The 14993-nt window shown below is 41.2% G+C and overlaps 1 protein-coding gene across 1 annotated transcript; it reads left to right on the top strand.

Moving 5' to 3' along the window:
• Positions 1-392: 392 nt before the first annotated feature.
• SNX20 (sorting nexin 20) lies at positions 393-13529 on the top strand. Its single transcript, XM_048816451.2, has 4 exons — positions 393-511; positions 6096-6268; positions 8118-8269; positions 12452-13529. Exons 2-4 carry the CDS (start codon positions 6103-6105, stop codon positions 13118-13120), a joined length of 987 nt encoding a protein of 328 aa, XP_048672408.1. The 5' UTR covers positions 393-511; positions 6096-6102; the 3' UTR covers positions 13121-13529.
• The last annotated feature ends 1464 nt before the right edge of the window (positions 13530-14993 follow it).

Here is a 14993-nt window from a genome sequence, read left to right on the forward strand (position 1 = left end):
TTAAAATTTGAAATTCTCATATAGCTGTATATTATCATCATGAGTGAAAAAATCTTGTCTCCATTGAAGTCAAGGATTTCACCCATGGTTGTCTGTTCACAATGTAAGCAAATACATACCCATCTAACTTTAAAAGAGTTAGACTTGTGACAGAAACCAAGACAATCCAAGTTAAAGTTGGCATTATCTGTAACTTGCAGTGTTGTTAAAAAAAAAATTTTTAAAAAAGAGTATAACAATGGGAACGGGATTAGGTTTATCCTGCTTGTAAACTATATGAAAAACGACTTAAGGCAGATAGCCATTTTCATTTTGAGGTAACCACCCACTAAAGCAACAAACCAGCTGAATGAGGAAGTCAGATTTAAGCAAGACTTCCTCCTTCCTTTTTGTAAAAATAAAGAACTTGTCTGCTGCAAGACAACAGACATGTTTTTCTGTGTTCTGAAAATAAAAAGCAAGGCTCCCATTGCAATCTCATCACCCTTGAAAACTCTTCAGAAGCTCAAAGGTCTGTATTTTGTGTGTTATATTTTATAATATTAATAAGCATTCAATTAAATAACTTTGAATGGTATTTTTCAGTATAAATATTACCATGGAACAACCTGTTCAAAGCAACAGACTCTCTTTGTGCATGATAGTGCAGATTTCACTTCATTGTGCTTTTAGATGTTAAGGTAAATAGCAGTTTAATAATTAGTTAAAATAATTCAGATTAATTTTTGTATGTTACAATGATAGACTATTCCTTCATATATATATATATATATATATATATATATATATATATATATATATATATATATATATATATATGTAGTACTATACTTCTGAATACAATGAACAATGAAGTTTGGGCCTATTTAATCACCAGGGTGGCACCTTTAGAACCATTATATTTATGAGCATGTCAGCATTTCCATTATACAATTATATTTTCAGAGGTTTATATCTTGAACATAAATATCACTCTGCTGTAGCTCATCAAAACTTGCAGCTCAGGAGGAATATCTAGTTTAAATTTGATCAGCCATTTTTTAGTTTACAGGTGTTTAAGGTAAGTTTTATAATTTAATCTGCTTTTTTGTGATTCTTATTGTCACATTCCCATTTTTAAAAAGTAAGGTTTTTCAAGTATATAGTCTATAAAATGAACTTGTTTCTCTGGGATTTCAATGTAATAAATCAAACTGGTTGACTAACTGAACATTAAATAACTGGCTATTCTGAATGTGCAATGAGCAGTGGTTCACAAAGACTGAAAGAGCAGTGAAAACATTCATAGAACATAAGAATAGCCATACTGATCAGACCATTGATCCACCTAGCCCAATATCCTGTCTTCCAACAGTGGCCAATGCCAGGTGCTTCAGAGGGAATGAACAGAACAGACAGTCGTTGAGTGATTCATCCCCTGTCATTCAGTCCCAGCTTTTGGCAATCAGAGGCTAGGTACATTCGTAGCATGAGGTTGCATCCCTGCCCATCTTGGCTAATAGCCATTGATGGACCTATCCTCCATGAATTTATTTAGTTATTTTTTGAACCCTGTTATAGTTTTGGCCTTCACAACATCTGCTGGCAAGGAGTTCCACAGGTTGATTGTGCATTGTGTGAAGAAGAACTTGCTTTTGTTTGTTTTAAACCTGCTGTCTATTAATTGGGTGAGTCCTGGTTCTTGTGTTATGTGAAGGGGTAAATAAATTTTCTATATTCACTTTCTCCACACCATTCATGACTTTATAGTCATCTATCATATGCCCTCTTAGTTGTCTCTTTTCCAAGCTGAAAAGTCCCAGTCTTTTCAATCTCTCCTCATATGGAAGCTGTTCTACCCCCTTAATCATTTTTGTTGCCCTCCTCTGAACCTTTTGCAATTCTAATATATCTTTTTTGAGATGGGGTGACCCGAACTGCATGCAGTGTTCAAGGTGTGGCCATACCATGGATTTATATAGTGGCATTATGATATTTCTGTCTTTCCTTTCCTACAGGTTCCTAACATTCTGTTAGCTTTTTTGATTACCGCTGTACATTGAGCAGATGTTTTCAGTGTACTATTCACAGTGACTCCAATATCTCTTTCTTGGGTGATAACAGCTAATTTAGACCCAATCATTTTGTATGTATAGTTGAGATTATGTTTTCCAATGTGCATTACTTTGCATTTATCAACATTGAATTTCGTCTGCCATTTTGTCACCCAGTCACCCAGTGTTGTAAGATATCTTTGTAACTCTTCTCAGTTTGCTTTGGACTTAACTATATTGAGTAATTTTGTATCATCTGCAGATTTTGTCACCTCACTGTTTATCCCTTTTTTCAGATCATTTATGAATATGTTGAACAGCACTGGTCCCCATGCAGAATCCTGGGAGACACCACTATTTACCTCTCTCCATTCTGAAAACTGGCCATTTAGTCCTATCCTTTGTTTTCTGTGTTTTAACCAGTTACTGATCCATGAAAGGACCTTCCCTCTTATCTGCTTACTTTGCTTAATAGCCTTTGGTGAGGGACCTCGTCAAAGGTTTTCTGAAATCCAAGTATACTATATCCACCTGATCATCCTTGTCCATGTTTGTTGACCCCCCTCAGAGAATTCTAATAGTTTGGTGAGGCATGATTTCCCTTTACAAAAGCCGTGTTGACTGTTCCCCAACAAATCATGTTCATCTATGTATCTGATAATTCTGTTCTTTACTATACTTTCAACCAGTTTGCCCAGTACTGAAGTCAGGCTTACCAACCTGTAATTGCCAGGATCCTCTCTAGAGCCTTTTTAAAAAATTGGCATCACATTAGCTATCCTCCAGTCATCTGGTACAGAAGCTGATTTAAATGATAGGTTACATACTACAGTTAGTAGTTCTGCAATTTCATATTTGAACTTCAGAACCCTTGGGTGAATACCATCTGGTCCTGGTGACTTATTGCTGTTTAATTTATACATTTGTTCCAAAATCTCCTCTGTTGACATCTCAATCTGGGACAGTTCCTCAGATTTATCACTTAAAAATAATGGCTTCGTTGTGGGAATCTCTCTTATGCTCTCTGTAGTGAAGACCAATGCAAAGAATTCATTTAGCTTCTCTACCATGGCCTTATCTTCCTTGGGTGCTCCTTTAGCATTTCAATCATCCAGTGGCCCCACTGGTTGTTTGGCAGGCTTCCTGCTTCTGATGTACTTAAAAAAAAATTGCTGTTAGTTTTTGAGTCTTTGGCTAGTTGCTCTTCAAATTCTGTTTGACCTGCCTAATTATACCTTTACACTTGACTTGTCAGAGTTTGTGCTCCTTTCTTTTTTTCCTCGGTAGGATTTTACTTACAGTTTTTAAAAGATGCCTTTTTGCCTCTAACCACTTCTTTTATACTTTGTTATTTAGCGCTGCTGGCACTTTTTTTTGTCCTCTTACAATGGTTTTTAACTTGGGGTTTACATTTAGTTTGAGCCTCTATTATGGTGTTTTTTAAAAGTTTCCATGAAGTTCGCAGGTATTTCACTTTTGTGACTGCACCTCTCACTGCATCAGGGGCTTGATCCAAACCTTTTTTAAGCCAATGGACTTGGAATCAGGTCCCTGCCAAGGAGAAGGGAGAGTTTTGTGGAATGCTGCTTGCCCAAGCCAGGGAGCAGAGGCAGCTCTCCCTCCGCACTTTCAGTAGAGCTGGGGAAGCTGCATTCTCTTCAATTCTGCTCCGCCTTACTGTCAGGGCGGGGTTAAAGTAAGTGCTTTTGCAACCTTGTAAATGTCTACTGACACAATAGACTGCAAGAGAGGCCATGAAGGAATTCCCCCACCTCTAAGTACAACATTGCATGATTGTACACAAAGATCCCTAAATGATGCAGAAGTGAGAACCAAGCAGTCTTGAGTAGCTCCCACTTCCTAAACATACTGCACCAGTTCACTCTTAATAACATCTTTCACTAATATTTTGTTTTACTGCAGGAATGGGAGCTGTGACTTTTTAAAGTAACCTATATTATTTGTCTTTCCGTCTTTTTTAGCCAAACTGTGAGCAAAAAAGTTCATCTCACATAACTGATCAAACACCAATCATTGACAAAGTTGTTACAAGTTTTTAAAACTCTTTCTTCACAATGCTATTATAAATAGTTATTTATATTATAGTAGTGCCTATAGGTCCCAGTTAGGGAGCTGTATTGCAGTACTGCCATATGGGAGCTAAGGCCCTATTATAATAAGCTCTATACAAACGTATAGTTTAAAACACACACACAAACAAAACCCAAGCCCCACCCCAGAGAGTTTACAAATCTAGACTGTGACAAGACTCAGCAAGTAGCTGAAACAGACAAGCAATGGGGACAGGAGGAACATGCTATTACATAATAAATAGAAAACTTAGTAATTTCACCTGCCTAGCTATTGACAGATTCAGGGGTTCATCTCCAATGCAGCAGGAGGGGTAACTTCCAATTCAGGTCGACATTCACATGGACTGACTGAGCTAAAAACCAGCAGTGTTGCTGTGGTGGCAAGGCAGGAGTTTGCCCAGATACCTAAGCTTTCAGATGTGATTCAATGTATTTGGGCAGCTAGCCTGAGCTATTGCCTATGCAGCTAGGACTATTAAATCTTGGGGGGGTAAACTCTCCAGCAGTTTGGCTCTTTCACTTAAGGGCTTCCAGAATTTGTTCCCGTCAACAACTAATCTGTGGCCAAGTCCAGAAAACTTTGAGGCAAAATACAAGAGGTGAAAGCCTGGCCCCAACGGCAAACATCCCATTGACATCCGATTCAGGATTTCACCTTAAATACACATTTTATTTGGCACAAGAATTTTATTTGGCATTGTCAAAGTTCCTCCCCCACTCTGAACTCTAGGGTACAGATGTGGGGACCTGCATGAAAAAAACCTCCTAAGCTTATCTTTACCAGCTTAGGTCAAAACTTCTCCAAGGTACAAAATATTCCCCCCGTTGTCCTTGGACTGGCTGCTACCACCACCAAACTAATACTGGTTACTGGGGAAGAGCTGTTTGGACGCGTCTTTCCCCCCAAAATACTTCCCAAAACCCTGCACCCCACTTCCTGGACAAGGTTTGGTAAAAAGCCTCACCAATTTGCCTAGGTGACTACAGACCCAGACCCTTGGATCTTAAGAACAATGAACAATCCTCCCAACACTTGCACCCCCCCTTTCCTGGGAAATGTTGGATAAAAAGCCTCACCAATTTGCATAGGTGAACACAGACACAAACCCTTGGATCTGAGAACAATGAAAAAGCATTCAGTTTTTTACAAGAAGACTTTTAATAAAAAATAGAAGTAAATAGAAATAAAGAAATCCCCCCTGTAAAATCAGGATGGTAGATATCTTACAGGGTAATTAGATTCAAAAACATAGAGAACCCCTCTAGGCAAAACCTTAAGTTACAAAAAAGATACACAGACAGAAATAGTTATTCTATTCAGCACAATGCTTTTCTCAGCCATTTAAAGAAATCATAATCTAACACATACCTAGCTAGATTACTTACTAAAAGTTCTAAGACTCCATTCCTGGTCTATCCCCGGCCAAGACGACTACAGACAGACACAGACACTTTGTTTCTCTCCCTCCTCCCAGCTTTTGAAAGTATCTTGTCTCCTCATTGGTCATTTTGGTCAGGTGCCAGCGAGGTTACCTTTAGCTTCTTAACCCTTTACAGGTGAGAGGAGCTTTCCCCTGGCCAGGAGGGATTTCAAAGGGGTTTACCCTTCCCTTTATATTTATGACAGGCATAAATTCTTGCTTTTGTCTGTCTGATCTTAATTCCTGACAAAATGACCATGTAGGTACCAGAAATCTTACTGGCAGCTGCAGCATTCCTTTATTGCTATCCCTTATGGATATTTGTATACAATGTCTGTTTCTTTAACTTTGTCAAAGCACATAGGTGTTGAGGAATTCGCAGCTCTGTAAGCTGCGGCCCACTGACTTTTTATTTATCTCAGTGGGAGTCAGATCAAGCCCTAACTCAGTGAAATAAACAATATCTAGAATAGACTTTGGGAGACTTTTAAAGCTCTTAATATGTCTGATGATGAGAAGTGCATGATTTTGTATTCCTCCTGCGACAGCTTTGCAATGGACAGAGACCAGCACCACACCGCAGAAGGAGGTCAGCGGGAGTGGGTAACAGACATATCTACGTATTCTGCAGCCGCTCAGTCAGATGAAGAACAAAATGAAACCGAAGCTGAAATTTCATTTCAAGTGAACAATGACAACCCAGAAACTGCTGCTCTCTCAGGTTAGGCCCCACCATTCATTCTACTTATTTTTCATGGAGCTATCAGTGCTATGTGTCTCATGAGTTACAAACAGTGTACTTAATTCACTCCTGCATTACTCCAGTTTTACATTGGCATCATTCTACTGAACTTGGAGCTACACAGGAGTAAAGCAACGGCAAATCAGGCGCTTTCTCTCTCTCTCTCTCTCTCTCTCTGAGAAACACAAACTTTTCCTTTCAAAAGTCTTCTTCAAAAACTTACTCCGTTCTAAGCTACACAGGAGTGATCAAAGTTAGTTACCATCTGGTGACTCTTAGGTGGCCGAAATGAAATAAATTAGTGCTCTCAGTTTAGTTCTCACATACACCACAAAAATGTGCCATCACATTGCACAGAGACCAAGGAGAGAACAGGAATGAAAAGTGAATGACCACTTCCATTCCAGTGGTAGTCTCTTCAGGCCAGGGTGAAGGCTCGCTGTGGTATGGTGTGTGGGAAGTTTTGCACTGAACTTGTCCAATGGGTAAGCACTCCAATGCTGTCAATTGTGCAAATACATTTACTGGTAATTTTTTAAAGGTATGGGTTTTATTTAAAGGAAAACTGACTATTCATGTTTCTTTCTGTAATGCTGTTATGAACAGCACACCTTTCTTAAAACCATACATTTAGGAAAGACTGGGCCAAACCCTGAGGAAGTGAAACTCGTTTTAATGGTATTTTAACCTAAATAGCAGGTTAAAACAAATCCAGCTATGTAAGGGCCTTTCTGGGCACCTACAATTTTAATGTGAAAAATATAAATGTTTAGTGATTTCCTTCTTATCCATTTGTGGCAATGCATTTCCATTGTTTGCAATGCTGAATAATTTGCTCATAATGATCTAGGTTGTCTAGACAAATAATTTCAGTGATGGAAAGTCAAGATATGCCCATACAAAACAGCAGTTGTAGTGGTGTCCCACGTTGTCCACACTGCTGTGCTGTAGTTCACCTGAGCAAAATTATCAGGACTGGATTCCAAAGACAGAGAAGTATCTTTCATTGCTAAAATCTAGTCCCAATTTCCCTGCAAGTTAACTTCCCAGCCTATTATACCCCATTTTTACATTTACAACAAATGATATTCTGGCTTTGGTTATGACCTAACTACTGTGGTCTAGATTGTAGCTTGGACCATGTGTACACAAAAAGGAGTTGGGGCAGTAAGAACTCCCTTTTTGCTCCTGCACTGGCTACCTGGAGCTGAAGAAAGGGCAGAGTATGGAAGGAGTCTTGGCTTCACCCCACCCCCCTAGTCATCAACCCAGAGCACGTGACGAGGTGCAGGGGGTTTCAGAATTTGCTGCAGATATGAGTCAGCCATATAGTACCCCTTCCCTTTCTCCCCTGCCTTTCCCCACCCCCCGCACTGGCCCAGCAAGAAGTAAACAAGACAACAGTGTGACTCAGAGGCACGTGTGAGTCGTGACCTCCCTGTGGCTACTCCTGAGAGAGTGCAGCCTGTTCACCTATAGTGAATTCACAACCTAGCTCTGCAATATGCTTGTAGGATATTTTTTTCACCACGTTTTCTTCAGGCAAAGTTGTTGTCATCAGGATTTTACTAACAAGCCTTCATATTTTACAGTGGACTGGATGAGTTTAATTTTGTGTAATCAGTTTATTTTCTTTCAAATTTCGGAGCAACAGTGTTCACAATTAGATGTTCCTATTAGCCTTTATCAGTCTTAAAGGTAGTGATATACACATTATTCATGCAAAATCGTATCAGAAATTCAATTCTCCACTTTCCTGGTGAATGTAGACGGATTTTCTTCCCAGATGCACTGGCTACAACATGAGATATTAAACATATTGTTTTAGATACCAGTAAATCCCCAAGTCCCAGCTCTTCAATGACAACTAAGCAACTTCAGGACTACTGGAGGAATGAGAAACGTCGCTGTAGACAAGTCAAACTCCTTTTTGAAATCCCATCAACCAGAATCGTAGAACAGTATTTATCTAAATATGTGGTAAGCTAATAAATGAATTTGTAACATAATTTCATTCACTTTGCAGATGTCTGGACAGCATGGGTCTTTACCTGAAAGCCTCACTCAGGGCCAAATTTTGCAACTAGGGTGACCAGGTGTCCAGTTTTCGACTGGAACACCCGCTCAAAAAGGGACCCTGGCAGCTCCGGTCAGCATGGCCAACTAGGCCGTTAAGGCAGGCTTAGTCCCTACGTGTCCTGGCACTGCACTGCACCCCAGAAGTGGCCAGCAGGTCTGGCTACTAGGTGTGGGGCCTCGGGGGGACCACAGGGCTCTATGTGCTGCCCCCACCCTGAGCACTGGCTCCGCACTCCCATTGGCCAGTTCCCAGCCAGTGGGAGCTGGGAGGAGGCAGTGCCTGGGGGTGAGAGCAGTGCTTGGAGGCTCCTGGCCTCCTGATAGGCAGGTAGCCTGCCTTAGCCCTCACACTGCGCCGCTGACCAGGAGCTGCCCACGGTAAGCCCACGCCACAATTCTGAGCCCCAACCCCTGCCCCAGCCCTGAGCCCCCGCCAACCCAGAGCACCTTCCTGCACCCCAAACCCCCCATCCCTGGCCCTACCCCGGAGCCTGCACCCCTCCTGCACACCAACCCCCTGCCTCAGCCCACAGCCCCCTCCCACACCTGGAACCCCTCATCCCCATCCCCACCCCAGAGCCCTCAACCCCCCCCCCGTACCCTAACCCCCTGCCTCAACCTGCAGCCCCCTCCCACACTCCCAATTCCTTGGTCCCACCCCCCCCAGCCTGGAGCCCCCTCCTGCACCCCAACCCCTCATCCCCAGCCCCACCCCAGAGCCTGCACCCTGAGGCAGAGCCCTCACCCCCTCCCATGCCCCAACTCCCTGCCCCAGCCTGAAGCCCCCTCCCACACCCTGAGCCCCTCATTTCTGGCCCCATCCCAGAGCCCTCACCCCCAGTGAGAGCTTTCACCCCAACCCCCTGCCCCAGCCCAGTGAAAGTGAGTGAGGGTGGGGGAGAGCAAGCCACCGAGGGAGGCGGAATTTAGTGAGTTGGGGGTGGGGCCTCAGGGAAGGGGCAGGGAAGGGGAGGGGCCTCAGGGAAGGGAAGGGGCTACACTGTTGGGTTTTATGTGACTAGAAAGTTGGCAACCCTATTTGCAACCTTTGTTCACATTGGGTAGTACCTACTCTTAGAGTAAGATAGTACTTAAAGCAAGCATGGTTGGCAGAATATTGTCCTAAAAAAAGCCCTTCAACAAGCAGTTCATAATAAAGACTGCATCAGTGGGAGGAAAAACATTAACAGAGCTAGCAATTTGTAGGCCTTGTCTTCATTATTGTTATTTGTATTAGTAGCACGAAGCACCCCCAGTCATGAGCCAGGCGCTGTACAAACAAAAGAAAGAGACAGTTCCTGCCCACAAAGAGTTTAAAATCTAAGACTAAGACAAGACCTAGAGTAGGAAATTCATACTGGTGCAAGCACATCAAAGCTACACTGGTGTAAGCCTCACATTGTGGCTGTATAACATACCTATAATTGGAGGTTTGCACTGGTGTAAGTACACATTTCCATATGCAGACAAAGCCTAAGGTTCCACTCCTACAACTAGACCAGCTTTGGACTGGATCCTCTTGCACACACAGTTCTGCAGTAGAGTATTTATTTTTTAAAGCATGAGTGAGAGGGGCAGGGACAATATCAAGTGAATGAGCATGCATTTCCACTGTTGTGACATTTCAGATCTATTTATCAACAGTAAGGGAAAAAATCCCCTATTGATCATATCTAAAAACCCCCATGTTTTTATTAATCACATTTTCCAAGTAAACAATTTGCTCTTTCATCTAACATTTGAATGTCAAGAGGGGAAAACCAACCCAATGGGCCAGATTCTGATATTCTTACTCGCTGTGCTGAACTCTCAGGAGACCTGGGTTCTATTCCCAGCTCTGCCACTGGCTAGCTGGATGACTGTGGGTGAGTTACTCTGTGACTCAGGTTATTATTTACCTCCTCTGTAAAGTGAGGTAAACAGATGAAAAGTGCTGAGAACTATGTATTATTATTATTCACACTGGTGTAGTGATCCCAGCGGGACTCCTCTTGGAATAAGGTGCTATTTAGCATGTGAGTAAAGGTTTCAGAGTCTGGCCTGGTATGACCTTATATTTTCAAAGGAGGTTTACATGCTCTACATGTTCTAGTTAGATTCTGTTACCCTTGCACAGGTTGAACAATATCTGATTTCCTGAGTAGTCCCACTGATTTCAATAAAAGTGCTCAAGGAATAAAGGTACCACATAGCGTGTGTGAGGGTTGTAGAACTTAGCTCCAAGAGCTCACTAACTACTTAAAGATTTTTCACCTTAAAAAAATTGCTGCACAAATTTGAATAATGTCTTTATTAGAGGAAACCACCTCTTTTGCTCATGGACATTCCCTAAACCAGGGAAGAGGGGATAAGGGATGAAGTCATCTAACAGATTGTTTGTTGTGAATTATTCACTCAGCTGCCCTTGGTAGTCAGACTTCTTAAATCATCATTTTACATTCTATGCAATTTTCTTGCTCTCTTGCAATGTTGTTACGAATCTGCATAACCAGTAGGTTCCTTATTATCAGCAGGGAGCAAGGCAGAGTATAGGAAAACGTCACAGTGTTAATGAATGACAAGAGATCAGAGCAGTGGCACCTCAGCATTAGGAAGCTACAGAAAGCTTGCTAAAACTGATGATTTATCAGGCTTAAAATCAAAGGACAGAGAATGTATTTTATAACAGAATGAGGGAGATTCTTATGCTAGTATTGGTTTGTAACATCTAATGCCCATTTCCACAAAGGAGCAGTTTGACTTAAGCAAACTGTGGGCCTAAATCCATTTAATTCACTGGGAACAGGATGAGATTGTATGTGAGTAACGTCTAGACCCAATCCAAAACCCATTCAGCTGGTGTAAATTGGCATAGCCCAACTGACTTCAATGGAAGTACATTGATGTATACAGGCGGAGGATCTAGCCTAATGGGAGACTTCTTCAACTTCAGTGGGTTTTGGATTAGGCCCTGGGTGGAAATCTATTTGAAGAATATGTAGCATCGAAATTTTGTTTTGCAACTCTGAGGTGTGTGTGTGTGTGTGTGTGTGTGTGTGTGATGTTTACTAAATTCATTTTGCTATCAAGGTCAGTGCAAAATTCAGGGAAATTTATTCTTGAATACTATTAAATTGTGAATTATTGTATAAGAAGTGTTTCTGCTAGAGGCTGCTAAAGGATCTTGGATAGCAAACAGATTGTTTTAGAAAGGTGGCAGTCACTCTTGCAGTATTTACATAAAGTGGTAGACTTTGCATAATAGGACAATGATTTAGAAAAAAATCTCTCTGCAGTTGCTCCATCTCATTTTTGCATATACCAAATGTCCCCTCCAGCTCTCTCCTCTTCCTTCAGAGCATTAATAATGCCCAGTAATATCTGATGCAAATATTTCTAACAGTTATAACCAATGAAAAATATATTAAATTCAATATTAGGCCTGGGAAATCCATTCAGTTGCTATGGATGATTGTTTGTAGTAACCATATGTGTTATTAAGGAGTACAGTTATATGAATGAACCATAAATTATTTAAAGGGCTCCTTCTAAACCTTTACAAGCAATTTGCTAATTTACCAGATTAAGGACCCCAAGGTGCTGAGTGCCTTCTTACTGAAATCAAGCCCCTAAGGTGCCCAATATGCGAGCGCTACATGCAAACACTAAGTATTAGTCACAACAATCTGAAACAGTAGTGGTTAGGAATTACTGACTTAATGGACACCTATCTCAAAGACCTTGTTTATATTGGGAATGTGCTCTAACTCTAGCAATTGATGGTTAGTCACTGATGTAGCAGAACCAGTGCTGCACACAGTCATCTAGAATGCAGATCAGCACAATTAGGTGTCAATTGGTGCAATTTGCAGTGGGGGCTGAGAGAGGCTTTTTCAAGCAGGGACAAACTCCATTGGTGCAAATTGTGGCTTTCCTTGTCTACATTTGCACCTGCCTCAGTGTCAGTCCTATCAGGGCAAAATCCCAATACAGACAAAACCAAAGTCAAGTTTAAAATATGTTTGTCAACATTCAGCAAGACTACAGTTTTATGTAACAAGACTAAATATTTCTTGCTATTTGCTTTTTTTTTTTTCCTGCCAGTTGTATAAAATCATCATCATCCAGACAGGCAGTTTTGATGGCAACAAATCTGTAATTGAGCGTCGATATTCAGATTTTGAAAAACTGCACAAAAATCTTTTGAAGGACTTTAATGAAGAAATAGAAGATGTGACCTTTCCCAAAAAGTGCCTAACTGGAAACTTCACAGAGGAAATGATCACTGAGAGAAAATTAGCCTTCAGGGACTATCTGGGATTTCTGTATTCTATGAAATGTGTCCGGAGATCCAAAAAATTTATCGACTTCTTAATAAGACCAGAGATGGAGGAAGCTTATGGCTGTCTGAGGGGAGGCCAATATACCAAAGCTTTGGAAATACTTGTGCAAGTCATTGCTCTGCAGGAAAAATTAACCAAACACAGCCCTGTTTTAATAGTCCCTACACTCTGTGCTTTAGTTGTGTGTCACAAAGACCTAGAGAACCCAGCAAGTGCCTATGAATATGGAGAGAAGGCTTTACTTTGCCTACAGATGCATGGTGGGCACAGGTATTATGTTCCATTGCTAGAGACAATGATCACTTTGGCATATGAACTAGGCAAAGACTTTCTATCCTTGCAAGAGAAACTGGAAGAGAGCAAGGCAAAAAGAGACCAAATAAAAGTGTTTACCCTAAAAGAACTTGCAGTTCGAGAGTATATACAATGAGTGCAAGAAAAGATCACTGATCGTATTTCACTGAATAGCAAAAACGTGTGATCATGCTCCCATTGAAGAACATGGACTTCAAAATGTGTTTTTAAAGCAGTTTTGAATGGAGAATGCAGCTTACAAATACAGACAGCTAAAGTTAAGATTCTGATATATTTTATCATACTTTTTTAAATTGAAAGCTAAAAGGGAACTATACCATTTCTGTAAGACAATGCTTACTACATAGTTACAAGTAACACCGATGCTTACTAAAATGGGAAGTAATTTGTGGCAGGAAAAACCTCTTTTTCCAGTTTGTTTATTTTTGACAGTATTTTGTGTATAGCCAGTTTCACGGTTTCATCTGTATAGTCAGTTAAAATGGAACCACTCATATAATTAAAGTTATGCGAGTGTTTACATATTTACAGGATCGTGGACTTTGTTACTAAAAAAACCCTTATGAACAAAGAAGGAAGGAGAAAATGTTTTTAAAATAAATTTTCAGGACCTATTATTTAAAGACCATACTGTCAGAAATTACCTCTTATTTTTTTCTGCAACTATGATCAAAGCATTTTCAAAGACTACTCAGAAATTCACAATCATTTTCTGACTTTTAATACCATGGGGTATACTCCCATTGAAGTCAGTGGATAGTTTACAATTTACTTCAATGGGAGCAGCAGCTACCAGTGGTCATCATTTCACTGGGGATGGGGATTACTTTTAATTTCCTTTTTAAAGCTGATATGATTTCATGACTTGCATTGAAACCACATTCCTGTTATTGGCAATTTTTAACAGAGCTCTTACTTGAGAGGAAAATTCATACCCCATGCAAAATACACCTAATGAAAAGGAACCACAAAAGAATGCTGTAGAGGGAACATCTGGCTAATACAATGGTGACCTTTAATTCTGATCAAGCTGCAATACACATGGTTAGGATTTTGTTTAAAGTTATAATGCATTCATTTTAGAGCCTGTTATGACCTAGGGAAATGTCACAACTTAGCACTGACATGACAATTTTTTCAGGAGCCCCACCTACAGGTGAAGATGTTGAGCTCGCCGTGGTCCTGGCATTTCTGTGAAAGCTTCTCAAGTGGAAGTTTGAACACACTCGGAACTGTTCAGCTGTGTCACATAGTGCCTATGCTGCTGACAGATTCTCTTGGGAGGGACAGGGGCTGTTTTACCTACAGGCAAACTAGGCCGCTGCCTAGGGAGGCAGATTCTGTCTAGGGTGGCAAGGGCACAATGCACTCACACAAATTTGGCCTGGTCACCCCTCTGTCATGACCACCAAACTATCAGCAGGCTCCCTATGAACTCCCTATGCACCCCATCTGAGCTGAGAACCTCTGTTCTAGCAGATAGGAGTGGCACACTGTAGTTTTGCCTAGGGTAGCAGATTGTTTTGAGCAGCCTCTGGGGAGGGACCTGCACTTTTGGAACAGAAGGAACTGAACTCTATCCTTGCTGTCACCCTTAACCACATGGTGACCATTCTGTGAATCATCATGGCATACATGAAGTTCATATGTGTTCATGGATGTTTACAGCATGTAGATCAATATTGGGTGGCAGTGGTGTGCTCTGTTGCATAGAACACAGAATGGGGAATCAAGCAATAAAGAGTTAAAATCCCAGCAGTTCTGAATATTGAGTTCTAGACATTGAGGCTCAGATCCACAAAAGCACTGAGATCCTCAAAACCCCATGCTCAGCTGCCACCTAACTTTGGAGGTGCCTACATTTTCACAATAAAAGTCCTCCAGGTGCCTACGTTTCTGCCACTGGGCATGCACACAATGCCTCAGTGCCGTCTCATGCTCAAGCCCCAGCACTAGCCTCAAGCCAGGTGAACACCTACCTACTGCTC

Source organism: Caretta caretta, chromosome 12 (assembly GCF_965140235.1).
Source record: "Caretta caretta isolate rCarCar2 chromosome 12, rCarCar1.hap1, whole genome shotgun sequence".
Classification (NCBI taxonomy): Eukaryota; Metazoa; Chordata; order Testudines; family Cheloniidae; genus Caretta; species Caretta caretta.